We start from the raw sequence: 27,210 nt of genomic DNA, 5'->3' as shown, positions 1-27,210 counted from the left end.
TATATATATATATATATATATATATATATATATATATATATATATACATATATATATGTATATATATATATGTATATATATATATATATATATATATGTATATGTATATATATATATGTATATATATATATGTATATATATATATATGTATATATATATATATATATATATATATGTATATATATATATGTATATATATATATATATATATGTATATATATATATATGTATATATATATATGTATATATATATATGTATATATATATATATGTATATATATATATATATATATATATATATATATATATATATATATGTATATATATATATATATATATATGTATATGTATATATATATATATATGTATATGTATATATATATATATATTTTGCATTCTATTTTAGTTACTTTAGCGATGAGGTGGCGACTTGTCCAGGGTGTACCCCGCCTTCCGGCCGAATGTCGCTGAAATAGGCTCCAGCGTCCGCCGCCACCCCGAAAGGGACAAGCGGTAGAAAATGGATGGATGGATTTTAGTTATTTTATTGAGTTTACAACCCCCTGGCGCTGTTTTGTACTGTTTCTGTACTGTTTTTGTACATTTTTATTATTATATTATTATTTCTCAATTGTTTGTAAATGTTGCAATTTATAAATAAATGTTCATAAAATTTAATGGATGGATGGATGGATTTTAGTTACTTTATTGAGTTTACAACCCCCTGGCGCTGTTTTGTACTGTTTTTGTACTTTTAAAAAAAAATTATTATTATTTCTCAATTGTTTTTAAATGTTGCAATTTATAAATAAAGGTTTATAAAATAAAATAAAATAAATAAAAAAAAGGCTTATCCCATATTCGACGTATCTGTAAAACAGCGCTCCCTGTCGTCTTTACCTAAACTCATCCAGTTGGCACTTGGCGCTCCCAAGTGACATTTTTATTCCACTTTACCATCGTTCAGATGACAAATCGTACCTGTAAAAAATATTTCATAATAATTTAGCGTGTTAGACTTACGAATAAAGACCTACACAACGTTTTTAGTATGTCTCTTTTCGTGGCGAATCTGCGGAATGGAATAAAACGCCGCACGCCAAACCGGAAACCACGTGATTATACGGAAAGCGATTTGAGGAGCAGCACACTCGCGTTGAATGACCCAAGTTTAAATTTAAGGGCTTTTAAAAAAAAAATCTTGTACAATAAGTTTTTTTCCCTGACATTTTTCAGACATGTCGTCGTTCAGAAAAGCCTTAAAATCCCGACAGAGAAGCCACCATGAACGATCTCAGGTGAGCTAGCAGACCTAGCCAAAGGCTAACATGGCCACGCTTATGTTATTAAACATCATTTGTTATTTAACACTAAACCTTTTTGTGTTTGTGTGTCCGGTCAGCCTGCCTTTAGGAAGCATTTGGGACTCCTGCAGAAGAAGAAAGACTACAAACTCCGTGCAGAGTAAGTTTAGAAGTTTGTCTAGGCCAGTGTTTTTCAACCACTGTAGTGTGCCGCGAGATAAAATCTAGTGTGCCGTGGGAGATTGTCTAATTTCACCTATTTAGGTTAAAACATTATTTTGCAAACCAGCGTAACCTTTTTTTATGGACTTGCCTCTTTGTGATGTTAAGTTTCTGTTATAAGCTGTTATACAGTACATGCCTTGAGCTCTTATTTTGAAGGCTTTAAGAGCGGAAAGCATGTTTTTGATTGATTGAAACTTTCATTAGTAGATTGCACAGTATAGTACATATTCCGTACAATTGACCACTAAATGGTAACACCCCAATAGGTTTTTCAACTTGTTTAAGTCGGGGTCCACGTTAATAAACTCATGGTACAAATACAGTATATACCAGGGGTCACCAACCTTTTTGAAAGCAAGAGCTACTTCTTGGGTGCTGATTAATGCGAAGGGCTACCAGTTTGATACACACTTCAATAAATTGCCAGAAATAGCCAATTTGCTCAATTTACCTTTAACTCTATATTATTATTAATAATGAATGATATTTACACTTAATTGAACGGTTTAAAAGAGGAGAAAACACGAAAAAAATGAAAATTCAATTTTGAAACATAGTTTATCTTCAATTTCGACTCTTTAAAATTCAAAATTCAACCGAAAAAAAGAAGAGAAAAACTAGCTAATTTGAATCTTTTTGAAAAAATTAAAAAAATAATTTATGGAACATCATTAGTCATTTTTCCTGATTACGATTAATTTTAGAATTGTTTTAAATAGGTTAAAATCCAATCTGCACTTTGTTAGAATATATAACAAATTGGACCAAGCTATATTTCTAACAAAGACAAATCATTATTTCTTCTAGATTTTCCAGAACAAAAATTCAAAAAAAAATTCAAAAGACTTTCAAATAAGATTTAAATTTGATTCTACAGATTTTCTAGATTTGCCAGAATAATTTTTTTGAATTTTAATCATAATAAGTTTGAAGCAATATCTCACAAATATTCTTCGTCGAAAAAACAGAAGCTAAAATGAAGAATCAAATTAAAACGTATTTATTATTCTTTACAATAAAAAATAAAACATTTACTTGAACATTGATTTAAATTGTCAGGAAAGAAGAGGAAGGAATTTAAAAGGTAAAAAGGTATATGTGTTTAAAAATCCTAAAATCATTTTTAAGGTTGTATTTTTTCTCTAAAATTGTCTTTCTGAAAGTTATAAGAAGCAAAGTAAAAAAAATTAATTTATTTATTTAAACAAGTGAAGAAAGGGACAAGCGGTAGAAAATGGATGGATGGATGGAAGACCAAGTCTTTAAAATATTTTCTTGGATTTTCAAATTCTATTTGACTTTTGTCTCTCTTAGAATTAAAAATGTCGGGCAAAGCGAGACCAGCTTGCTAGTAAATAAATAACATTTAAAAAACAGAGGCAGCTCACTGGTAAGTGCTGCTATTTGAGCTATTTTTAGAACAGGCCAGCGGGCTACTCATCTGGTCCTTACGGGCTACCTGGTGCCCGCGGGCACCGCGTTGGTGACCCCTGGTATATACTATCATCATAATACAGTCATCACACAAGTTAATCATCAGAGTATATACGTTGAATTATTTACATTATTTACAGTCCGGGGGTTGGGATGTGGAGGGTTTGGTTGATATCAGCACTTTAGTCATCAACAATTGCATCATCTGAGAAATGGACATTGAAACCGTGTAGGTCTTACTTGGTAGGATATGTACAGCGAGCAGAGAACATAGTGAGCTCAGAAAGCATAAGAACAAGTATATACATTTGATTATTTACATTTGGTTATTTGCAATCCGGGGAGGTGGGATGTGGTGGGGGGAGGGTGTTAGTCAAGGGTTGGAGTTGCCTGGAGGTGTTGTTCTGGTGCGGTTTTGAAGGAGGATAGAGATGCACTTTCTTTTACACCTGTTGGGAGTGCATTCCATATTGATGTGGCATAGAAGGAGAATGAGTCAAATCAAATCAACTTTATTTATCAAGCACATTTAAAATTTACCACAGGGGTAGCCAAAGTGCTGTACAATGGGCAGGTTAAAAGATAATACGAGAACTGAGCAAACACAACACAAACAGAACACGATAAAAAATAAATAAATAAAACCTAAAAACAGGTTCATAGCAGGTGTATTTTGGGGCGCCATTGCAGGATGGATATCACTCAGTGTTAAAAGCCATGGAATAAAAGTATGTTTTTAAGAGATATTTAAAAACAGGAAGAGAGGAGGCTTGTCTAACACTCAGAGGTAGGTCGTTCCAGAGCTTGGGAGCAGCAGCGGCGAAAGCTCTGTCACCTCTAAGCTTCAGCCTTGTGTCTGGGACCGTCAGTAGCAGCTGATCGGCTGATCTTCGGGATCGGGTGGGGCAGTAAGGCTGAAGGAGGTCGGAGAGATATGTTGGCGTCGTTAAGACCTTTGTTAGATCGGAATCTGGGTTTAACGTGGTTTGTGGAACTCCCCCTGGTGTTGTGGTTATGGCGGTCATTTACGTTATGGAAGTAGTTTGACATGTGCTTCGGTATCAGGGAGGTGTAGCAGATTTTATAGACTAGGCTCAGTGCAAGTTGTTTTACTCTGTCCTCCATTGTACTGTATAAAAGCTTATAACAGGAACTTAACATCACAAAGAGGCAAGTCCATTAAAATAGGTTACACCAGTAATTGTAGTCTGCAAATGATGTGTTGTTGTTGAGTGTCGGTGCTGTCGACCGTGTAATACTCTTCCATATCAGTAGGTGGCAGCAGGTAGCTAATTGCTTTGTAGATGTCGGAAACAGTGGGAGGCAGTGTGCAGGTAAAATTGTGTCTAATGCTTAAACGAAAAATAAACAAAAGGTGAGTGCCCCTAAGAATAGGCATTGAAGCTTAGGGAAGGCTATGCAGGACAAAAATAAAACTGAACTGGCTACAAAGTAAACAAAAACAGAATGCTGGACGACAGCAAAGACTTACTGTGGAGCAAAGACGGCCTCCACAATGTACGTCCGAACATGACATGACAATCAACAATGTCCCCACAAAGAAGGATTAAAAACAACTGAAATATTCTTGATTGCTAAAACAAAGTAGATGCGGGAAATATCGCTCAAAGGAAGGCATGAAACTGCTACAGGAAAATAACCAAAAAAAGAGAAAAAGCCACCAAAATAGGAGCGCAAGACAAGAACTAAAACACTACACACAGGAAAACATCAAAAAACTCAATAAGTCAGGGCTTGATGTGACAGGTGGTGACAGTACACCTACTTTGAGACAAGAGCTATATTGATGCATGCTTGGTTATGCTTTAAAGTCATATCCAACAATTGCGACAACTTTTTACTGTCAACTGAGTTTCGTTTTTTAATGATTTCTGCTGGTGGTGTGCCTCCGCATTTTTTCAATGCAAAAAAATGTGCCTTGGCTCAAAAAAGGTAGAAAAACACTGATCTAGGCTTTAACACAGATATTTAACTACGGCCATTGATTGTGTTCCAACAGTGACTACCACAAGAAGCAAAACACCCTCAAAGCCCTTAAGAAGAAGGCTCTGGAGAAGAATCCAGATGAGTTCTACCATAACATGGTCAACTCGCAGATAAAGGTAACCATAACAACGGGCGCATATTTTTCTCATGTAACTATTCTGCTCCTAAACTGTTGAAAAAAGGGTGAAAATGTGTCAAAACTGGAATCTGTATTGCCTGTGCTATTATGTGTGACAAATACACTGGGACTGGGCGGTGTTTTTTATGATCTATCGAAAATAAGGACCAGGAGAGAAAGAAAAAAAAGAATGTTAACATTTTTAATTCAAATGTAATCCTGGCAGCATGGTGAGCAGGGGTTGGTTTGTGCGCGCACCTCGCAATACGAAAGACCCAGGTTCGATCCCCGGGCTGGGGGTCTTTCTGTGTGGAGTTTGCATGTTCTCCCTGTGACTGCGTGGGGAACTCCGGCTTCCTCCCACCTCCAAAGACATTTGGAGGTTCAAACCCCGGCCGAGTCATACCAAGGACTATAAAAATGGGAGCCATTACCTCCCTGCTTGGCACTCAGCATCAAGGGTTGGAATTGGGGGTTAAATCGCCAAAAATGATTCCCGGGCGCGGCCACCGCTGCTGCCCACTGCTCCCCTCCCCTCCCAGGGGGTGATCAAGGGTGATGGGTCAATTGCAGAGAATAATTTGGCCACACCTAGTGTGTGTGTGACAATCATTGGTACTTTAACACTCAATTGGTGTGTGTGTGAATGGTTGTCTGTCTACCTGTGTTGGACCTGCGATTAGCTGGCGACTTGTCCAGGGTGTACCCCGCCTACTGCCTAAATGCAGAAATGCAGCTGAGATGGGCTCCAGCACCCTCCCGCGACCCGAGAGGGACGAGCAGTAAAAAAAATGGAAGGATAGATGGATGTAACCATCCTCTGATTATAATCCCCTTAGCCATTTTTTTAACACAACCATGGAAACACTCAATGTAAAAAAAAAAGCTCTAAAAATCCCTTTGTATGACTGTTATAACCTCTTAAAATTAAGATACAAAAATATGTAGAATGTAAAAAATGCTTAAAGTGTAACAAAATAGTGTGAAAATTTGAACTTGGAGAAAGCTGAGAGGGACTATTTTTTGCAGGTTTAGTGCCACGCTGTGTAACATTTAATTTGGTCTTTTATTCCTATTTAATTGCGGAAAGGAAATCATGTTATTATTTGATGGATAGGTCTTTATTGTCATTGCACAAGTACAACGAAACTTTGTTTTCAGCACAAACCCGTACAAGATTAGACAAACAAACAGTGTACAGGGTTACAGAACAGGAACGCTGATGGGTCGCCACAAGGCGCCCTGTAAAAGATGGGGAAAAAGGTAAAACGCTGGGGAAGGATGAGTAAAAAAATACAATCTAGACTGGGCTCCTAAGGGCGCCCCAGTCTGGAGTGGGAAAAAAACCTCCATCGCAAAGCACATATACATATTACAACGTACATCTCGAGATATCTAGCAACAGAGGGGAGGGAGTGCGGGGTCATGGTGGCGGGCCGCAGCGCTCAGTCGCTGACCATCCTTTCATCACCCCTATGGGATTTGCGTTTCAAAGTAATTATTATTTAAATATTATTGGACCAAATTACTTTTGTTTTAAAGTAGCACATTCGTTATATTTTGTAATTTATTTTGTTTATACTGTACTGCACTTCAGTTCGTACCTAATATTTACTGTCAAGGTGACTTTTCCTGTGGTATCGACAATTAATTTTTAGAGATGTCCGATATTATCGGCCAATAAATGCTTTAAAATGTAATATCGGAAATTATTGGTATCGGTTTTTTTATTATCGGTATCGTTTTTTTTTTTTTTAAATTTTTATTAAATCAACATAAAAAACACAAGATACACTTACAATTAGTGCACCAACCCAAAAAACCTCCCTCCCCCATTTACACTCATTCACACAAAAGGGTTGTTTCCTTCTGTTATTAATATTGTGGTTCCTACATTATATATCAATATATATCAATACAGTCTGCAAGGGATACAGTCCGTAAGCACACATGATTGTGCGTGCTGCTGGTCCACTAATAGTACTAACCTTTAACAGTTAATTTTACTAATTTTCATTAATTACTAGTTTCTATGTAACTGATTGTATATTGTTTTACTTTCTTTTTTATTCAAGAAAATGTTTTTAATTTATTTATCTTATTTTATTTTATTAATTTAAAAAAAAAAAAAGGACCTTATCTTCACCATACCTGGTTGTCCAAATTAGGCATAATAATGTGTTAATTCCACAACTGTATACATCAGTATCGGTATCGGTTGATATCAGTATCTGTAATTAAAGAGTTGGACAATATCGGAATATCGGATATCGGCAAGGAAGCCATTATCGGACATCCCTATTAATTTTCTCTCTGCAGCACTCATTTTTTTTACTTTCTCTTCTCACTCCATGCAGAGAATCAACAGCGAGATGGCACGATGGTGCAGCCAAACTTGATACTGTTACGTGATTTGGCTTTTAGCGTGTTCTCTCCCATTGCTAAGTGACCACTTCCTATTTTGCCTGGTTACCAGAACGAGAGTGCAGTTGTTCATGCCATCGAATGGTTACACTTATCATTACACCATGTACAAAATAAAATAGCTTTGAGGTCGGTAAGCACAACCACAATTATTCTGTGCATTAGGTGCAGCGGTTTATAAGGCGCACTGTCGATTTTTGAGAAATTGAAAGGATTTTAAGTGCGCCTTATAGTCCGAAATATACGGTATATGCTAGTATGTCTTCCAAAAGCATCACTGCATCAAGCAATAAGGTCTCCACAAATTTAGCCGCTCAGTGAAGGGCTGTTGCTTATCATTATATATTTTAATGTTGTGCCCGGTCGACAGGATGGCATTCACACGTCTAAAGAGGGGGACCCGATGACAGAGGAGCAGAAGAAAGTGATGAGGACTCAAGATATCAAATACGTGGAGCTGAAGAGGGTGGCGGAGTCAAGGGTAAGTTATACGAAATGTATATTTAAATCTGCAACGTGTATGTTTGTGTGTGTGTAATGTGCTTTAACTCTATTGGTACTCCGCTACAGGGAGTCTATCCCATTTCCTTATTTGTTAGGCATGTTGTCCTTTATTTACATCTTATCTCCTGCCACTCTGTCCTCCAGACTCATCGTTTTAAGGAGATGCCGGTAAAATATGGAGTCACCTGTCTTGTTTTCGGATGTTCACCAATGTGTGATACAACATTGATGTTTTAACATTTAAGAATAATTCAGCAGTTGTATGTTCAGTGCACCCGGAAAGTATTCACAGTGCTTCACTTTTTCCACGTTTTGTTATATTAGACTAGACTTCCTATTTACTGTCATTCAAATTTGAACTTGACAGTACAGATAAGAACGACATTTCGTTGCATTAGCTCATGGTAGTGCAGAATAAAAAAGCAATAAGGTGCAGATATAAATAGATTACTGTACAGATGAATAGATTTGCTCTTTTGCATATGCATCCAGGTTTATGGATGTATGTTATATTGTCTTTATATTCCAGCGAGTTAATCCATTTTGGGGGGAGTTGAGGGGATAATTATGATGCGTTCAAGAGTTACGGCCTGAGGGAAGAAGCTGTTACAGAACCTGGAGCACTGTTTCCCATAAACTACCAAGATATAGTGGCCCATAGCCACGCCCATAGCGTGGCTATGGGCGTGGTCACCATGACATCATCGAGTAATTTGAATAATTTACTACAATGATATGATTTTTTCTAAAAAGGCTCAAAAAATGTATACTTACTAATTAATAATAACAGTTTTGTTTTAAACGTCCATCCATCCATCCATCCATTTTACAATATAATTACAACACTTTATGTACATATTTATATACAGATTTGAGCAATAAGTTATTCACTGAAATATATTTATTAATTGTGGTTCTTACAAAAAATATATCTTATAAAAATATAAAAGCTAAAATGTCTCTTGAAGCTCTGCCCCTTTAATTAGTGCATACTAAATAATTTAACTTTAGCCTATTACTACAACCATATTATTTACCAGCAACATAAAGTGAAACAGAGGCAGAGGTGTCCTGCCACAGTCAGTAACAAATAAACAGAAAACAGTAGTGGTGGTAGATAGACACAGAGCTTCATCAAACATCTGATCCACTGAACAAAGAGCTCCAAAAATCTTGATCCTACACTTCTCTTTTGTAAAGTAAATCTGAACAGCCGATATGGGCATCTACATCAACTATATGATTTGCCTGTGAAGCTGGACAGGACAACAACAAAAAATAAATAAATTAAAAAAAATCTATTTGTGGCGGCCTTAATTCTTTCGTGGCGGGCCGCCACAAATAAATGAATGTGTGGGAAACACTGTGGAGGTTCTGCTTCGGAGGCTGCGGAACCTCTTTCTAGAGTCCAGCAGTGAAAACAGTCCTTGGTGGGGGTAGGAGGAGTCTCTGCAGATTTTCTGAGCCCTGGTCAGGCAGCGGCTTTTTGCCATCTCCTGGATAGGAGGAAGAGGAGTCCTGATGATCTTTTCCGCCGTCCTCACCACTCTCTGGAGAGACTTCCAGTCTGAGGCATTGCAGGCTCCAGTCCTTATTCCAAAATGTTATAAAATTATTTAATTTCTCAAAATTCTTCCCCATACCAACAATTTCAAAATGTTTTTAAAATTGTTTTGCAAATGTATTAGAAAAAAAAAAAATCACATGTACAGTACAGGTCAAAAGTTTGGACACACCTTCTCATTCAATGCGTTTTCTTTATTTTCATGACTATTTACATTGTAGATTGTCACATCAAAACTATGAATGAACACATGTGGAGTTATGTACTTAACAAAAAAAGGTGAAGTAACTGAAAACATTTTATATTCTAGTTTCTTTAAAATAGCCACCCTTTGCTGATTACCGTTTTGCACTCTCTTGGCATTCTCTCGATGAGCTTCACGCACACCTGTGAAGTGAAAACCATGTTTAGAAGTTGTTTCACCTTTTTTTGTTAAGTACATAACTCCACATGTGTTCATTCATAGTTTTGATGCCTTCAGTGACAATCTACAATGTAAATAGTCATGAGAATAAAGGAAGCGCATTGAATGAGAAGGTGTGTCCAAACTTTTGGCCTTAGACTTAGACTTAGACAAACTTTAATGATCCACAAGGGAAATTGTTCCACACAGTAGCTCAGTTACAAATGATGGAAAAGATGGAAAGGACAATGCATGTATAAAATAGACTAAAAGCGATATAAAATATAACATATATACGTAATATTTACATAATATATGTACAGTATAGGATATATACTGATATATTATGTTTATATCATATATACAATATATAACAATTACCATGTACAATATTACAGTATATGTAACAGCTGCAGCATAAAATAGAGAGTAAATCCAGCAGAAAATAGACATTATAAACAAAGAGAAGTAGCTAACATAGAAGGTGTCAGGTAATAGACAATAGCCTGCACTGTACATAAGTATTCACAACGTTTGCTCAATACTTTGATGATGCATCTTTGTCAGAAAGTACAGCTTAAAGCAGTGTTTTTCAACCTTTTTTGAGCCAAGGCACATTTTTTGCGTTGAAAAAATCCAGAGGCACACCGCCAGCAGAAATCATTGAAAAACAAAACTCAGTTGACAGTAAAAAGTCGTTGTTGCAATTGTTGGATATGACTTTAAACCATAACCAAGCATGCATGACTATAGCTCTTGTCTCAAAGTAGGTGTACTGTCACCACCTATCACATCACGCCCTGACTTATTTGGACTTTTTTGCTGTTTTCCTGTGTGTAGTGTTTTAGTTCTTGTCTTGCGCTCCTATTTTGGTGGCTTTTTCTCTTTTTTAAAAATATTTTCCTGTAGCAGTTTCATGTCTTCCTTTTAAGTGATATTTCCCACATCTACTTTGTTTTAGCAATCAAGAATATTTCAGTTGTTTGTATCCGTCTTTGTGCGGACATTATTGATTGTCATGTCATGTTCGGATGTACATTGTGGACGCCGTCTTTGCTCCACAGTAAGTCTTTGCTGTCGTCCAGCATTCTGTTTTTGTTTACTTTGTAGCCGGTTCACTTTTAGTTTCGATCTGTATAGCCTTTCCTAAGCTTCAATGCCTTTTCTTAGGGGCACTCACCTTTTGTTTATTTTTGGTTTAAGCATTACACACAATTTTACCTGCACGCTGCCTCCCACTGTTTCCGACATCTACAAAGCAATTAGCTACCTGCTGCCACCTACTGATATGGAAGAGTTTTACACGGTCACTCTGCCGAGCTCTAGACAGCACCGACACTCAACAACAACACATCATTTGCAGACTATAATTACTGGTTTGCAAAAAATATTTTTAACCCAAATAGGTGAAATTACATAATCTCCCACGGCCCACCAGACTGTATCTCACGGCACACTGGTTGAAAAACACTGGCTTAAAGTATTTACCGGTACTTTTGTGTTTTTTTTAAAATACATTTGCAAATTACAAAAACATTTTCATATTGTCATTATGGGGTTTTTTGTATAGAATTTTTAAGACACAAATGAATTTATTTTATTTAACAATTTTGAAAAAGTGAAGCACCGTGTTTCTGATTGCACTGCATTCTAAACAGAATGTCTCAGCTAAGGGCAAAATAAATTCCGAAAAGGATACACTTGTGTGTTTTCATGATTACAGATCAAGGCACTGGAGATACTCTCGCTTCAGCTAATATGCAAGAACAAATCATTGAACAGCAACTGAGACAAGCTGTAAATAAGAGGAAACCGATGAACTGTGGGTGTAAAAAACAATAAATAAAAATTCCTGTATTTAGTATTTGCGAAACAATTGACCATTGAGTGGGGGGGAAACCGAGCCAATCATGACTGAAATGAAAAGTTAAGCACAACGCACCATTAACCCTGTTGGTCATTTCTTTTTCAGAAAATAGAGCGCATGAAGGCGAGTCTCCATCTTCTACAGGTGGATGGCAGACAAAAAAACAACCACACCTTTTTTGTGGATTCCAAAAAGGAAGGTTGGTATTAGTTATGAAACCGAATGGATAGTTGTATTTTGGCGTGCAAAAGGGAGGGAACATTTCTGGAGTACAATCACATTAAATGAAAGATTGACCCATTTTCATGGAAATTGATGATAGTAGGAAATGTGGGATAATTACTACAAATTTTATCTCAGACAGTTGTGACTATAGATGTCCGATATTCCGATGTTGTCCAACTCTTAATTACCGATTCCGATATCAACCGATACTGATATATACAGTCGTGGAATTAACACATTATTATGCCTAATTTTGATGTGATGCCCCGCTGGATGCATTAAACAATGTAACATAAAAATTAGAGATGTCCGATAATATCGGTCTGCCGATATTATCGGCCGATAAATGCGTTAAAATGTAATATCGGAAATTATCGGTATCGTTTTTTTTATTATCAGTATCGTTTTTTATTTTATTTTTTATTTTTATTTTTATTTATTAAATCCACATAAAAAACACAAGATACACTTACAATTAGTGCACCAACCCAAAAAACCTCCCTCCCCCATTTACACTCATTCACACTCATTCACACAAAAGGGTTGTTTCTTTCTGTTATTAATATTCTGGTTCCTACATTATATATCAATATATATCAATACAGTCTGCAAGGGATACAGTCCGTAAGCACACATGATTGTGCGTGCTGCTGGTCCACTAATAATACTAACCTTTAACAGTTAATTTTACAAATTTTCATTAATTACTAGTTTCTATGTAACTGTTTTTATATTGTTTTACTTTCTTTTTTATTCAAGAAAATGTTTTTAATTTATTTATCTTATTTTATTTGATTAATTTTTTTAAAAAGTACCTTATCTTCACCATACCTGGTTGTCCAAATTAGGCATAATATGTGTTAATTCCACGACTGTATATATCGGTTGATATCGGTATCGGTTGATATTGGTATCGGTAATTAAAGAGTTGGACAATATCGGCATATCGGATATCGGCAAAAAGCCATTATCGGACATCCCTAATAAAAATAAATCAACTCAAGTTATGGAAAAAAATGCCAACATGACACTGCCATATTTATTATTGAAGTCACAAAGTGCGTTATTTTTTTTTAACATGCCTCAAAACAGCAGCTTGGAATTTGGGACATGCTCTCCCTGAGAGAGCATGAGGAGGTTGAGGTGGGCGGGGGCGGGGGGCGGGTTTGAGGTGGAGGGGTGGGTAGGGGATATTTAACTTTAGCCTACTACTACAACCATATTATTTACCAGCAACATAAAGTGAAACAGAGGCAGAGGTGTCCTGCCACAGTCAGTAACAAATAAACAGAAAACAGTAGTGGTGGTAGATAGACACAGAGCTTCATCAAACGTCTGATCCACTGAACAAAGAGCTCCAACAATCTTGAACTTTAGACTGCCATCAGTTTTACTCCCTACACTTAACCATGTGTTTCCTACTGCCTGCAGACTTTGCACCCTTTGTTATATACACATGTTGTGATTCTAATATAAATACATTTAATAAAGTCAAATACAAATAAGGCAACAAGAGAAGTATCCTACACTTCTCTTTTGTAAAGTAAATCTGAACAGCCTATAAGGGCATCTACATCAACTATATGATTTGCCTGAGAAGCTGGAGAGGACAAAAAAAAAAAATATATATATATATATATTTATATATATATATATATACATATATATTTTTTTAATTTTAATTTTTTTTTAATTTTTAATTTTTAATTTTTATTTTTTTATTTGTGGCGGACGTAATTCTTTCGTGGCGGGCCGCCACAAATAAATGAATGTGTGGGAAACACCGAATGTATTATTGATGAGGTGGGAGTTGAAGATGTACTTGAAAAAAAGAAAGAAAGTTGTTCTTCAAAAATGTGGTCAATTTGATTGTTGCAGAGCGCTGAGATAAGCCGTCGTGTTCCCAGCAGTGTTCACCCTTAACCCGGAAACCGAAGTCCCGCTTGGTAAAAATCTAATGCCACAACACAATAGAAAATATGACAAATGCTGCACTGTAGTACATAAAAGACTTAATTTAGGGCAGAAACGTGTAGAATATGCTTCAAGAAAATATTCAATGTCGTGAAGACAAAATATTTGAAGCGTGAAGTGGCGAGGAACTTCTTAAGTGAACATTTTGCCATAAACCATGCAGGATGATTACAACTGTACAGTATAAAAGACACAGCATTCATTTTTCAATGTCTTTTTTGTGGACTGTCATCAGTATGCTTCAGTACTTCAATAAACCGGTCAGTGTTTTCGAAATCTTAAAAAAAAAAATGCATTTCTGAGCACATTATTAAGGTGACCAAGGAAGAAAGATTCACTATAAAGGCGACCTGGGCAAATTAATGCCCGGGGACAACATGTGGCCCGTTAAGCTTTTCAATCTGGACCGCCGGACATTCCCTAAAAATTGTTTTGATCTTTAAGATGGAAAGTGTAGCTGCCATTATGATGTGCATGGATGTTTTCAAATTTTCAAATTACCGTAAGTCTTGGAACTATCATCATCGGCGGCCCTCCTGGTAGGGGTGTATCCCTTTATGGAGGATGCCTGTGCGTGACTTTGTTTAACGTGGGGAGACTGGTGCACAGACAGTCACCACACGATCCTTGACAGATCCGGGTCAGGGTCCAGTGGCATGGAGTCCAAGACGACTGGGGACCCTTTTCTGCTGCAGCCTTCATCCGCCATCCCAGCCGTTGTGACGCTCCATAGGGTTAGCAGTCATCCTCCGCCTGTTCCACCGTTGAGGTCTTGGGTTGTTATTTCCCCATAAATGGGCCCACATGGATGTGGGAGTGCCTTCTTCCGCCATCGCAGCCGTTGTGCTAGTTCTTACATCTTCCGCCTGCTGCGCCGTTGAGGTCTTCACCGTATCCCTGGCTAGGGGGCAATCAGGTACGAGGCCTTTGCCAAGGACCACCTGGGGTAACAGTAGTAAGGGGGTTAACCTCCTAGTGCCCCAAGACCCCATAGAGGAGCCTCCACTGCTGGATGCACTTTAACGTCAACTTGAACTATACAAAGTATTTCAATGGTTGGAATCTACGCTTTTGCATCATATACTAGTTACTATGGTAATCTAATTAGTTACTATGGTCATTTAAGTCACAGCAGCTCAGATGAGGCACCAAGCAGTGTGGGTGGGGAGCGTTTCCACAGAGTGTTTCCAGAGCGGCCAGCAGAAGGAGATTTTTACTACAAAGTTCTAAAGCTTAGTGATATATCAGATATATCAGATTGTAGGTGGGTTTTTTTTACCCTTCGCGTTCATATTTAGCTGTTTGTTGCATTTCGCTTGATTGTAAAATGTCGATCAAGAGGGGGTGTGATAATATGTTGTCAATATTCAGTGTTTTATTGGTCATAGTTAATATTGTAAATCCCACATTCTTCATTTTCATGTACATTCTGGGTGTCTCATTCAGTAGAAGAAAAAAAATAATCCATTTTTTAACCTCTTAAGGCCCAAGCTGTTTGTTTACATGCTTTTTAAAATTTCTCTTTGCAATTTGGGCTTATTGGACCCTAATTAGAATAAAAACTAAAAATCATCTTTTAATATGATGTACTTAGTCCATAAGTACACAAGTGTGTACTTCATGTTTATTAGGGTTGGGTATCGTTTGAATTCGAACGATTCCGATTCTTTGTTTCGATTCCGATTCCTGACGATTCTCAATTCCGATTCTTCTTGTACCATGCCGGGATCAATGTGTTTGACAGGTAGTCCCTGGAAGGTGGTATGTATTTTGGGTTGAGAGTTTTCACCATATCCCTGCAAACATAAACAAACATGTAATGTTGCTGTTACTGTTTAGCCCAGTATCAATTAGCTTAGCTCTAACGTTATTGCTTAACTAACCTAAATGTTGGAGATTCCACCTCTGAAAAGGGATGCAGTCTTTTGACTATGTGTGCAGTGACCTTTCTGTGGCACTCTTCCGTCTGTGGCACCGACATCTTCCCCATTTCCGCTACGGTGAACGGAGTACGCTGAGCACATCGCGGAGCCTGGCTAGCAGGTTGTAAATTGTCTATGAAAAAACACGCGGGGCTAATTTGTTAGCTGCCTCGACGTTGGCGCAAAACACATTATTTATTGCATATATATTGTTTTACTTACCGGATTCGGACTGCAATGCAGTCACCGAGGTGCCAGGCTGGGCGTCGAAGCCAGAGGAAGAGGCACAGGAGGACGGTCGGCGCAGCGCGTCGAAGACGGGACACGCATTTATTTGTACTCGGAGGTGCTTCATCATGTTCGACGTGCACCCTCCTAAGCACGGAACAGTCCTGTCGCACGTGTTACATTTCGCCGATATTTCATTTTTTTTTAGTAAAATAAAGCCACACTTCGACCGCCGACGCCCGCTATCCATGCTTGACTGACTCGCTCGGCTACATGGGTTCGGCTATGCCAGGGGTCGGCAACCCGCGGCTCCGGAGCCGCATGCGGCTCCTTGACCACTCTGATGCGGCTCAGCTACATACATGCCGACCCCCCGATTTTCCCAGGAGATTTATGGATCTCAGTGTCTCTCATAGATTACTCCCAGGGAAAAATTAATCCTATTTACACTCTAATTACTAAATAAAGGGCGTGCCCTAATTGCACTGCAGTAATTGTCCTCTATAGCATTTACATACAGCGTGCCAGTCCAGCCACATGTTGCATGTTGTTATTACTTGCACACACAGGAGACAGCAAAGCATACTTACTCATCAGCCACACAGCTTACACTGACGGTAGCTGTATCAAACAACTTTAACATTGTTACGTTACAAATATGCGCCACACTGTGAACCCACACCAAAAAAGAATGAAAAACACATTTCTGGAGAACATCCCACCGTAACACAACATAAACACAACACAACCATTACCCAGAATCCCATGCAGCCCTAACTCTTCCGGTCTACATTATACACCCCCGCTACCACCAAATCCCCCCACACATCAACCCCCCCCCCCACCCCCCTCTCCGTGCGTTGGTTGAGCGGAAGAGTTAGGGCTGCATGGGATTCTGGGTATTGGTACCGTCAGTGTAAGATGTGTGGCTGCTGAGTTAGTACGCCTTGCTGTCACTTACGTGAGCAAGCTGAAATTGCAATCTACGTGTGGTCGAGCAGGTACACTGTTAGGGCAGACTGTAGAGGGCGCCAAATACAGTGTCACCACGCCCTGATATTCGGGAGTCTCCCGGGAAAAATGAGAGGGTTGGCAAGTATGACGCTATCAAGCGCCATTCATTCAAAACTCGCGGGCTGCACTAACGTCACATTTCCACATTAAAGTGCGTGCCGGTGCGTGTGTCGGAGACCCCTGGTTAACATAGCACAAAGCATTTAAGCTTTGTATGCGGTGTTTTTCATTTTAAAAATTTTTTTGTGGCTCCCATTACTTTCTTTAATTTGTGAAACTTGCCAAAATGGCTCTTTGAGTGGTAAAGGTTGCCGACCCCTGGGCTATGCTAACACTTCCGGCGGTAGGCGCTTCTTCGTTGGTGTTTAGCGGCTTCTTCTTCCGGTCGGCGGACTTATTCTTTTTTTCCGGTCGGCAAACTGGGTATCGAAACTAGGAATCGAAATTTAAACTTTTGAACGATTCCGGGAGAATCGGAAAGTTAGTCCCAGTTCCAATCAATACTCTATACTCGATACCCAACCCAAATGTTTAGTGACATGCACATTTTTATTTTTACACTTTTTTTCCCCCCCAAATTCCATTGTATGTTTTACTCTTCTGACACCACCAGATAGCAGTATAAGTGTCCATATGTCGGCATAAGACCCCAATTCAGTAGTGTACACAGTTTTGGAAATAAGAGCTAAAAGGTGCTGTCAACGCATGTGACCACTAAAGCCTTTAGAGGTGGCGGTCTGTCAAAATGTTTTTAGCATTCAATAAAACATTGTGAGGGTTTGTATTAGTGTTCCTAAAAATCAGATATACTAGCTCCCAGACACATTTTTTTCTCTAAATTCGGCACCCGAGTCGAAATAATTGCCCAAGCCTGTTATAAAGGGTGCACAAAATTAGACAACCCTATTTGCATTGTTTGCTTGCTGGTTGTGGTGTTTCGATCATCTTGTAATATTTCTACAAATGTTGGCGTCTGCAGTGCAGTCGTTTGACTTGGCCGAACACCTCAACACCGTCCCCGAGCTGGTGGATCGAGCGTACAACAGGCCGACAGTGGACACGCTGAGGACCAAGCGCTTTCCCAGAGACATACAGCCCATCGACCTCATGGTACGTCCTCGTAATAAATGTTGGTTTGTCCCTTTAAAAAAAAAAAAATACAATACCAGCTGGAACTGACTGTTTTCATCCCTCCACTCGTGTGTAGAAACTGTCCAAGAAACAGTCCTTCGAGTACAGGCTTCTTTCCCAAAGGATCGACCGCGAAAGCAAATTGTTTGTCATCAGCCAGAAAATCCAGGCCCGCAAGGACCTACAGGTAGCATAACTTTTCTAGCTTCTGACGTCGACTTTCTATTTTTTAATCACGTCTTTGTGTGCACCAGGATAAAACCAAGAAAGTGAAAGTAAAGGACGAGACACCTGGTTCTGCTCCCATCTACAAGTTTGAGACCAAGAGGAAACGCTGAGTCCGCCAAATTGCTCGAATTTATTGCTACTACTCGTTGTACATACAAACACTTCTTTTCTCTGCTAGGTATTAAGCAATAAAATACATTTGACTTCACTCTCCAATGCTGGGTTTTGCATAATTTAAGACTTTAAAATGAGAAACCTAGTGGGGCAATGCCTGATGCAGGTGATATTTTGTACCACTAGATGGAGCTAGTAACCTACATTTAAAATTCCACTGTAGGAACAGTGACATTTTTTTTAATGAGAAATACGCTTAACCACATCATTAGGTGCTCCTACACATCTGTAATGAGATCCACCACAAGAGCTACACAAAAAAAGAAAATGTTATACTTTTCAGCAACATTGAGAGTTGATGCTAATGTTTTGACCCTCCTAAAGCAAGATATTGCAATTGAAGCTGTGGTATCAGAATGTGTATCTAATAATGTGGCCAGTGAGTATATGCAGGAGCAGCAATATGCATAATACTGTATGTGTGTCTACCTCCTCTATGGCCTTCATACAGTGCAAGATGGGCTGAAGTCCAACAGCAGATCACAGTGATCGGGGCCTTGATTGATCGCCTGTGGTGGCTTCATAAACGGGGCCAATCCATCAAACTCTCCTGGGAACCTCTGGAAGGGAAGAAGGAAGAGAGCGAGTCAGGCAGAAATGTCAGCGGAGAGAAGTGGAGGAAGAGAACCAAAGGCCTCGGTCCAGACGTTGACCATGTGACCAAAGGTGAGCTAATAGGCTTATTATCGTAGACCAGAACAGGAAAACCTGCTGGATGCTGACTAATAATCATACATGTACCCGTGTAGCAACTCCCATCTGGTGGACGTAATACACAAATTACATCAGGAAGTTACCTACAGCCACAGCTTTTGATGAATCTGCGCTAATTTGGCGACTGTAGCAGCGATGAATTGTATAAGAATAGAATAGACTATATCGTTATTGTCATTGTACAACGAAATTGTAAGCAAAAACTAATTTAGTGCAAATTCATAATAACTAGGGATGTCCGATAATGGCTTTTTTGCCGATATTCCGATATTGTCCAACTCTTAATTACTGATACCGATATCAACCGATACCGGTATAATAACATATTATTATGGCTTATTTGGACAACCAGGTATGGTGAAGATAAGGTCCTTTAAAAAAAAAAAAGTATAAAATAAAATAAGATAAATACATTAAAAACATTTTCTTGAATAAAAAAGAAAGTAAAACAATATAAAAACAGTTACATAGAAAGTAGTAATTAATGAAAATGAGTAAAATTAACTGTTAAATGTTAGTACTATTAGTGGACCAGCAGCACGCACAATCATGTTGGCATTTTTTTCCATAACTTGAGTTGATTTATTTTTATTAGGGATGTCCGATAATGGCTTTTTGCCGATATCCGATATGCAGATATTGTCCAACTCTTTAATTACCGATACCGATATCAACCGATACCGATATCAACCGATATATACAGTCGTGGAATTAACACATTATTATGCCTAATTTGGACAACCAGGTATGGTGAAGATAAGGTACTTTTTAAAAAAATTAATCAAATAAAATAAGATAAATAAATTAAAAACATTTTCTTGAATAAAAAAGAAAGTAAAACAATATAAAAACAGTTACATAGAAACTAGTAATTAATGAAAATTTGTAAAATTAACTGTTAAAGGTTAGTATTATTAGTGGAGCAGCAGCACGCACAATCATGTGTGCTTACGGACTGTATCCCTTGCAGACTGTATTGATATATATTGATATATAAGGTAGGAACCAGAATATTAATAACAACAGAAAGAAACAACCCTTTTGTGTGAATGAGTGTAAATGGGGAAGGGAGATCTTTTTGGGTTGGTGCACTAATTGTAAGTGTATCTTGTGTTTTTTTATGTTGATTTAATAATAAAAAATAAAAAAACGATACCAATAACTAAAAAAAACGATACCGATAATGTCCGATATTACATTTTAAAGCATCTCTAAATAGAATATATATATATATATATTGTTGTCATTGTACATTATACAACGAAATTGTAAGCAAAAACTAATTTAGTACAAATTCATAATAACACATAAAAACATAAGAACATAGATAGATAGATAAAAATACATGAAAATACCAAGCACACAGCTCACATGCACAGTCATTCTTGTCTTGTGTTCAGCAACACTATTGCTCTCGGGTAAAAAGTGTTCTTAAATCCGTTTGTCCGGCATTTTATTGTCCTGTATCTCCTGCCCGAGGGCAGCAGTTCAAAAAGTTCATGTCCGGGGTGAGATGGGTCCCTTATGATGCACCTGGCTCTGCACAGTTCATCTAGGGCAGGGGTCGGCAACCTTCAGCATACAAAGAGCCATTGGGGCCCATTTCCCCCCCAAATAAAACCCACCTAGAGCCACAAACTCTGTTAGATTCCCAAAATGACGATAACACAACTTATAGTTTCCTTACACTTGTGCTATAGGACTTATGAAAATAAACACTTATTTGATGTATTTCTGGGTATAACGAGGCAAATCATCTAATTATTTTGAACATTAGAAAAAAAATACACTGTTCCTTCCCTTATTAATTAATAAAACAATAAAAATCAACTCATTCCAATGTTCTGAAGGCATACGACTGCGGCATATTCATTTGACTAAAAATTTAAAACAACTACCTAGTCATTAATAAAAATGTAAATAAATAAAATGTTTCTCTTTTTTGATCCGTCCATTGCTAGGGGTTGACCGCTAAAAACAATACAATTGCATGACAGCAAGAGATGTCGCATAAGGGCTGTGACAAACATTTCCATCGACAATATATTAAAGGCCTACTGAAAGCCACTACTACCGACCACGCAGTCTGATAGTTTATATATCAATGATGAAATCTTAACAATGCAACACATGCCAATATGGCCGGGTTAACTTATAAAGTGACATTTTAAATATACCGGGGAACTTCCGGTTCAAAACGCCTTTGGAGGATGACGTATGCGCGTGACGTCGCCAGGTCCACGGAAGTGTTTGGACACTTTTGGACACAATACACAGAGCTCTGTTTTCTTCGACAAAATTCCACAGTATTCTGGACATCTGTGTTGGTGAATCTTTTGCAATTTGTTTAATGAACAATGGAGGCTGCAAAGAAGAACGTCGTAGGTGGGATCGGTGTATTAGCGGCTGGCTGCAGCAACACAACAAGGAGGACTTTGTTGGATAGCAGACGCGCTAGCGGCGAACTCACCTTGACTTCCTACATCTCCGGGCCGCCGACCGCATCGTCGATCGCTGGAACGCAGGTGAGCACGGGTGTTGATGAGCAGATGAGGGCTGGCTGGCGTAGGTGGAGCGCTAATGTTTTTATCATAGCTCTGACGAGGTCCCGTTGTTAAGTTAGCGTCGTTAGCAACAGCATTGCTAGGCTTCGACAGGCGTCGAATACACATTAACCGTGTATTTACATGTCCAGTGTTTGGTTCGGTGTCTCCTGATAGTAGTATTGTTGATCTTCTGTCTATCCTTCCAGTCAGGGATTTATTTATTTGGTTTCTATCTGCATTTGAGACAGATGCTATCACGTTAGCTCACGCTAAAGAGCTTCGTCGATGTATTGTCGTGGAGATAAAAGTCACTGTTAAATGTCCATTTCGCCTTCTCGACTCTCATTTTCAAGAGGATATAGTATCCGAGGTGGTTTAAAATACAAATCCGTGATCCACAATAGAAAAAGGAGAGAGTGTGGATTCCAATGAGCCAGCTTGTACCTAAGTTACGGTCAGAGCGAAAAAAGATATCTCTTGAACTGCATTCTAGTCCGTCACTCTAACGTTCCTCATCCACGAATCTTTCATCCTCGCTCAAATTAATGGGGTAATCGTCACTTTCTCGCTCCTAATATCTCTCGCTCCATTGTAAACAACGGGGAATTGTGAGCAGCACTACCGCTTGTGACGTCACGCTACTTCCGGTAGGGGCGAGGTTTTTTTTATCAGCGAGCAAAAGTTGCGAACTTTATTGTCGATTTTCTCTACTAAATCCTTTCAGCAAAAATATGGCAATATCGCAAAATGATCAAGTATGACACATAGAATGTGTCTGCTATCCCCGTTTAAATAAAAAAAATCATTTCAGTAGGCCTTTAAAATGTGTCTTATCTTCATATGACAAGATGCCAGAACTCTCCAAAATAACAACTGTTAAATTCAAATAAAGTAAATAAAATGAAATATAATAAATCAAGTAACCATTATTAGTTGACGTTCGGTTTCAAAGCCAAAGGGAGCCACGGCGGAGGCATGAAAGAGCCCCATGCGGCTCCAGAGCCACAGGTTGCAGACCCCTGATCTAGGGAGGGGAGAGAGAAACCAGGGGTTCTCCCAACTTTTTTTTAACTAAGTAGCACCTCAGAAAACACTTGGTTCCCCAGGTACCACCATAATAACCAACTTTAAAGGCCTACTGAAAGCCACTACTAGCGACCACACAGTCTGATAGTTTATATATCAATGATGAAATCTTAACATTGCAACACATGCCAATACAGCCGGGTTAACTTCTAAAGTGCAATTTTAAATTTCCCGCTAAACTTCTGGTTGGAAACGTCTATGTATGATGACGTATGCGCGTGACGTCACGACGGCAACGGAAGTATTCGTACCCAATGTGTCACCATACAAACTGCACTGTTTTCATCGAACAATTCCACAGTGTGTCTGTGTTGGTGAATCTTTTGCAATTTGTTTAATGGACAATGGAGACTGCAAATAAGAAAGTTGTAGATGCGATCGGTGTATTAGCAGCGGACTACAGCAACACAATCAGGAGGTTGTGTTGTGTTTGAACTGGATAGCAGACGCACTACCGTGAGTACAGCTTTGGCTTCCAAACATTTGATCGCTTGCCCGTACGTGCGTGTCCATATGTGCATGTCACGTACGTAACTTTGGGGAAATATATGTTTCTTGCCGACTCTGATGGGGGCCGGGGTGTCGTCGAAAGCTACAATGCCCGCCGCCGCCGCTCCGTAGTTAGCTTCAATTGTTAAGCTTCGCCAAGCTGGAAATTATTAACCGTGTATTTACATGTTCATGGTTTAATAGTATTGTTGATCTTCTGTCTATCCTTCCAGTCAGGGTTTTTTTTAATTTTGTTTCTATCTGCATTTGAGCCTGATGCTATCACGTTAGCTCCGTAGCTGAGTTAGTTAGCTTCAATTGTTAAGCTTCGCCAAGCTGGAAATTATTTACCGTGTATTTACATGTTCATGGTTTAATAGTACTGTTGATCTTCTGTCTATCCTTCCAGTCAGGGTTTTTTAAAATTTTGTTTCTATCTGCATTTGAGCCCCATGCTATTACGTTAGCTCCGTAGCTAAAGTGCGTCAACGATGTATTGTCGTGGAGATAAAAGTCACTGTGAATGTCCATTTCGCGTTCTCGACTCTCATTTTCAAGAGGATATAGTATCCGAGGTGGTTTAAAATACAAATCCGTGATCCACAATAGAAAAAGGAGAGTGTGTGGAATCCAATGAGACCTTGTACCTAAGTTACGGCCAGAGCGAAAAAAGATACACCCTGCACTGCCTCTCTAGTCCTTCACTCTCACGTTCCTCATCCACAAATCTTTCATCCTTGCTCAAATTAATGGGGTAATCGTCGCTTTCTCGGTCCGAATCTCTCTCGCTGCATTGAAAACAACGGGGAATTGTGAGGAATCCTTCCTCCTGTGACGTCACGCTACTTCCGGTATAGGCAAGGCTTTTTTTTATCAGCGACCAAAAGTTGCGAACTTTATCGTCGTTGTTCTATACTAAATCCTTTCAGCAAAAATATGGCAATATCGCGAAATGATCAAGTATGACACATAGAATGGATCTGCTATCCCCGTTTAAATAATTTTTTTTATTTCAGTAGGCCTTTAAAGGCCTACTGAAAGCCACTACTACCGACCATGCAGTCTGATAGTTTATATATCAATGATGAAATCTTAACATTGCAACACATGCCAATACGGCCGGGTTAACTTATAAAGTGACATTTTAAAATTCCCGGGAAATATCCGGCTGAAACATCGCGGTATGATGACGTATGCGCGTGACGAAGTCCGAGTAACGGAAGTTATGGTACCCCGTAGAATCCTATACAAAAAGCTCTGTTTTCATTTCATAATTCCACAGTATTCTGGACATCTTTTGCAATTTTTTTAATGAACAATGAAGGCTGCAAAGAAGACAGTTGTAGGTGGGATCAGTGTATTAGCAGCGGACTACAGCAACACAACCAGGAGGACTTTGTTGGAGTGCTAGCCGCGCTAGCCGCCGACTTCACCTTGACTTCCTACGTCTCCGGGCCGCCAAACGCATCGGGTGAAGTCCTTCGTCCTTCTGCCGATCGCTGGAACGCAGGTGAGCACGGGTGTTGATGAGCAAATGAGGGCTGGCTGGTGTAGGTGGAGAGCCAATGTTTTTAGCATAGCTCTGTGCAGTCCGGTTGCTAAGTTAGCTTCAATGGCGTCGTTAGCACAGCATTGTTAACCTTCGCCAGCCTGGAAAGCATTAACCGTGTATTTACATGTCCACGGTTTAATAGTATTGTTGATTTTCTATCTATACTTCCAGTCAGGGGTTTATTTCTTTTGTTTCTATATGCAGTTAAAGCAAGATGCTATCACGTTAGCTCGTAGCTAAAGCATTTCGCCGATGTATTGTCGTGGAGATAAAAGGCACTGAATGTCCATTTTGCGTTCTCGACTCTCATTTTCAAGAGGATATAGTATCCGAGGTGGTTTAAAATACAAATCTGTGATCTACAATAGAAACAGGAGAGAGTGTGGAATCCAATGAGCCAGCTTGTACCTAAGTTACGGTCAGAGCGAAAAAAGATACGTCCATCGCTGCCTCTCAAGTCATTCACTGTAACGTTCCTCATCTACGAATCTTTCATCCTCGCTCAAATTAATGGGGTAATCATCACTTTCTCGGTCCGAATCTCTCTCGCTCCATTGTAAACAACGGGGAATTGTGAGGAATACTAGCTCCTGTGACGTCACGCTACTTCCGGTACAGGCAAGGCTTTTTTTTTTATCAGCGAGCAAAAGTTGCGAACTTTATCGTCGATTTTCTCTACTAAATCCTTTCAGCAAAAATATGGCAATATCGCGAAATGATCAAGTATGACACATAGAATGGATCTGCTATTCCTGTTTAAATAAAAAAAAATCATTTCAGTAGGCCTTTAAACACAGTACTGTAGTAGGCCTAAGTATTCATTAATAAAAAGGAAGAGGTTTTATTTAACAAGTACCGTATTTTTTGGACTATAAGGCGCACTGCTGATGAGCGGGTCTATTCAGGTTTTTTTTTCATACAAAAGGCGCACCGGATTATAAGGCGCATTAAAGGGGTCATATGTTATTTTTCTAAATTTAAAATACTACCTTGTGGTCTACATAACATGTAATGGTGATTATTTGGTTAAAGTATTGCATAGAAGATGTATTACAGACCATCTTCAAGTAGCTTTCTGAGCGTCTCTTCAGGATGCGCCCTTTTGTGGGCGGTCTTATTTACGTGGCTCACCTTAGACAGCGTCTTCTCCCCGTCATCTTTGTTGTAGCGGTGTAGCGTGCAAGGACGGGAGTGGAAGAAGTGGCAAAAGATGGCGCTAACTGTTTGAATGACATTCAGACTTTACTTCAATCAATATCGGCGCAGCATCTCCTCATCCGGAAACAACAACAACGCCGGAAATGTGTCCCGTGAAAAACCGTCCGACCGTAACTCTCTAATAACTACCTTGGGTGAATAATGTAAACTCACTACACCGGTATGTTTAAGCGCTTTCATGGTGAGTTTACAGACCGATATAAGTAAGAACTTTACACTACTTTATATTAGAAATAGCAACAGTGGAAGATGAATGTCCCATAACAAGAAGATAGAGAGGCACGGGCTACAATGGCAGACACAGGACTTATGCAGATCCCAAATACACATCAACAGGTACCAGAAGGTAGAGAAAAAGAAGAAGTTTATCAACTACACTGCAAAAACGTGACTGCTGTTGTTGTGTGTTGTTACCGCGCTGGGAGGACGTTAATGAAACTGCCTAACAATAAACCCACATAAGAAACCAAGAACTCTCTCTCCTTGTTGTGCACTCTACTCTCTAAAAGCCGTAGATGTTATGACGTCATTGGGCAGGCAAGCTGCTGGGAAAGCGGACGTGAGAACGGCTGTCCCCACTCAGGTCCGCATTGAGCTGGAGGGGGCGTGGCCTCCAGCTCCGGCTGAATACCGGGAGTTTGTCGGGAGGAAATCTCTGCCGGGAGGTTGTCGGGAGAGGCGCTGAATACCGGGATTCTCCCGCTAAAAACGGGAGGGTTGGCAAGTATGTTCCTTAGTGTCTGTGCTGTGTAGAGCTCGGCAGGGTATAACTACGTAACACTCCACGTCAGTAGGTGGCAGCAGGTAGTTAACTGCTTTGTAAAAGTCGGAATGTGCCAGGTGAGATGAGGACGGTTTG

At 39.1% G+C, this 27,210-nt stretch overlaps 1 protein-coding gene across 1 annotated transcript; it reads left to right on the top strand.

Moving 5' to 3' along the window:
* The first annotated feature begins 1,102 nt into the window (after positions 1 to 1,102).
* Positions 1,103 to 18,780, top strand: LOC133660526 (probable U3 small nucleolar RNA-associated protein 11). Its single transcript, XM_062064066.1, has 8 exons — positions 1,103 to 1,298; positions 1,403 to 1,464; positions 4,984 to 5,086; positions 7,883 to 7,993; positions 11,956 to 12,049; positions 18,193 to 18,323; positions 18,421 to 18,531; positions 18,599 to 18,780. The coding sequence occupies exons 1-8, from the start codon at positions 1,239 to 1,241 to the stop codon at positions 18,680 to 18,682; spliced, it is 756 nt and encodes a 251-aa protein (XP_061920050.1). The 5' UTR covers positions 1,103 to 1,238; the 3' UTR covers positions 18,683 to 18,780.
* The last annotated feature ends 8,430 nt before the right edge of the window (positions 18,781 to 27,210 follow it).

The sequence above is a fragment of the Entelurus aequoreus genome, linkage group LG11, assembly GCF_033978785.1.
Source record: "Entelurus aequoreus isolate RoL-2023_Sb linkage group LG11, RoL_Eaeq_v1.1, whole genome shotgun sequence".
NCBI classification, from domain to species: Eukaryota; Metazoa; Chordata; class Actinopteri; order Syngnathiformes; family Syngnathidae; genus Entelurus; species Entelurus aequoreus.
This window is presented reverse-complemented; position numbering and strand designations above follow the sequence as displayed.

Coding starts and splice junctions, on each gene's coding strand:
- LOC133660526 (XM_062064066.1), top strand. CDS start 1,239: ATGTCGTCGTTCAGAAAAGCCTTAAAATCCCGACAGAGAAGCCACCAT. Junction 12,050..18,192: donor TGTGGATTCCAAAAAGGAAG/GTTGGTATTAGT, acceptor TGGCGTCTGCAG/TGCAGTCGTTTGACTTGGCC. Junction 18,532..18,598: donor AGGCCCGCAAGGACCTACAG/GTAGCATAACTT, acceptor TGTGTGCACCAG/GATAAAACCAAGAAAGTGAA.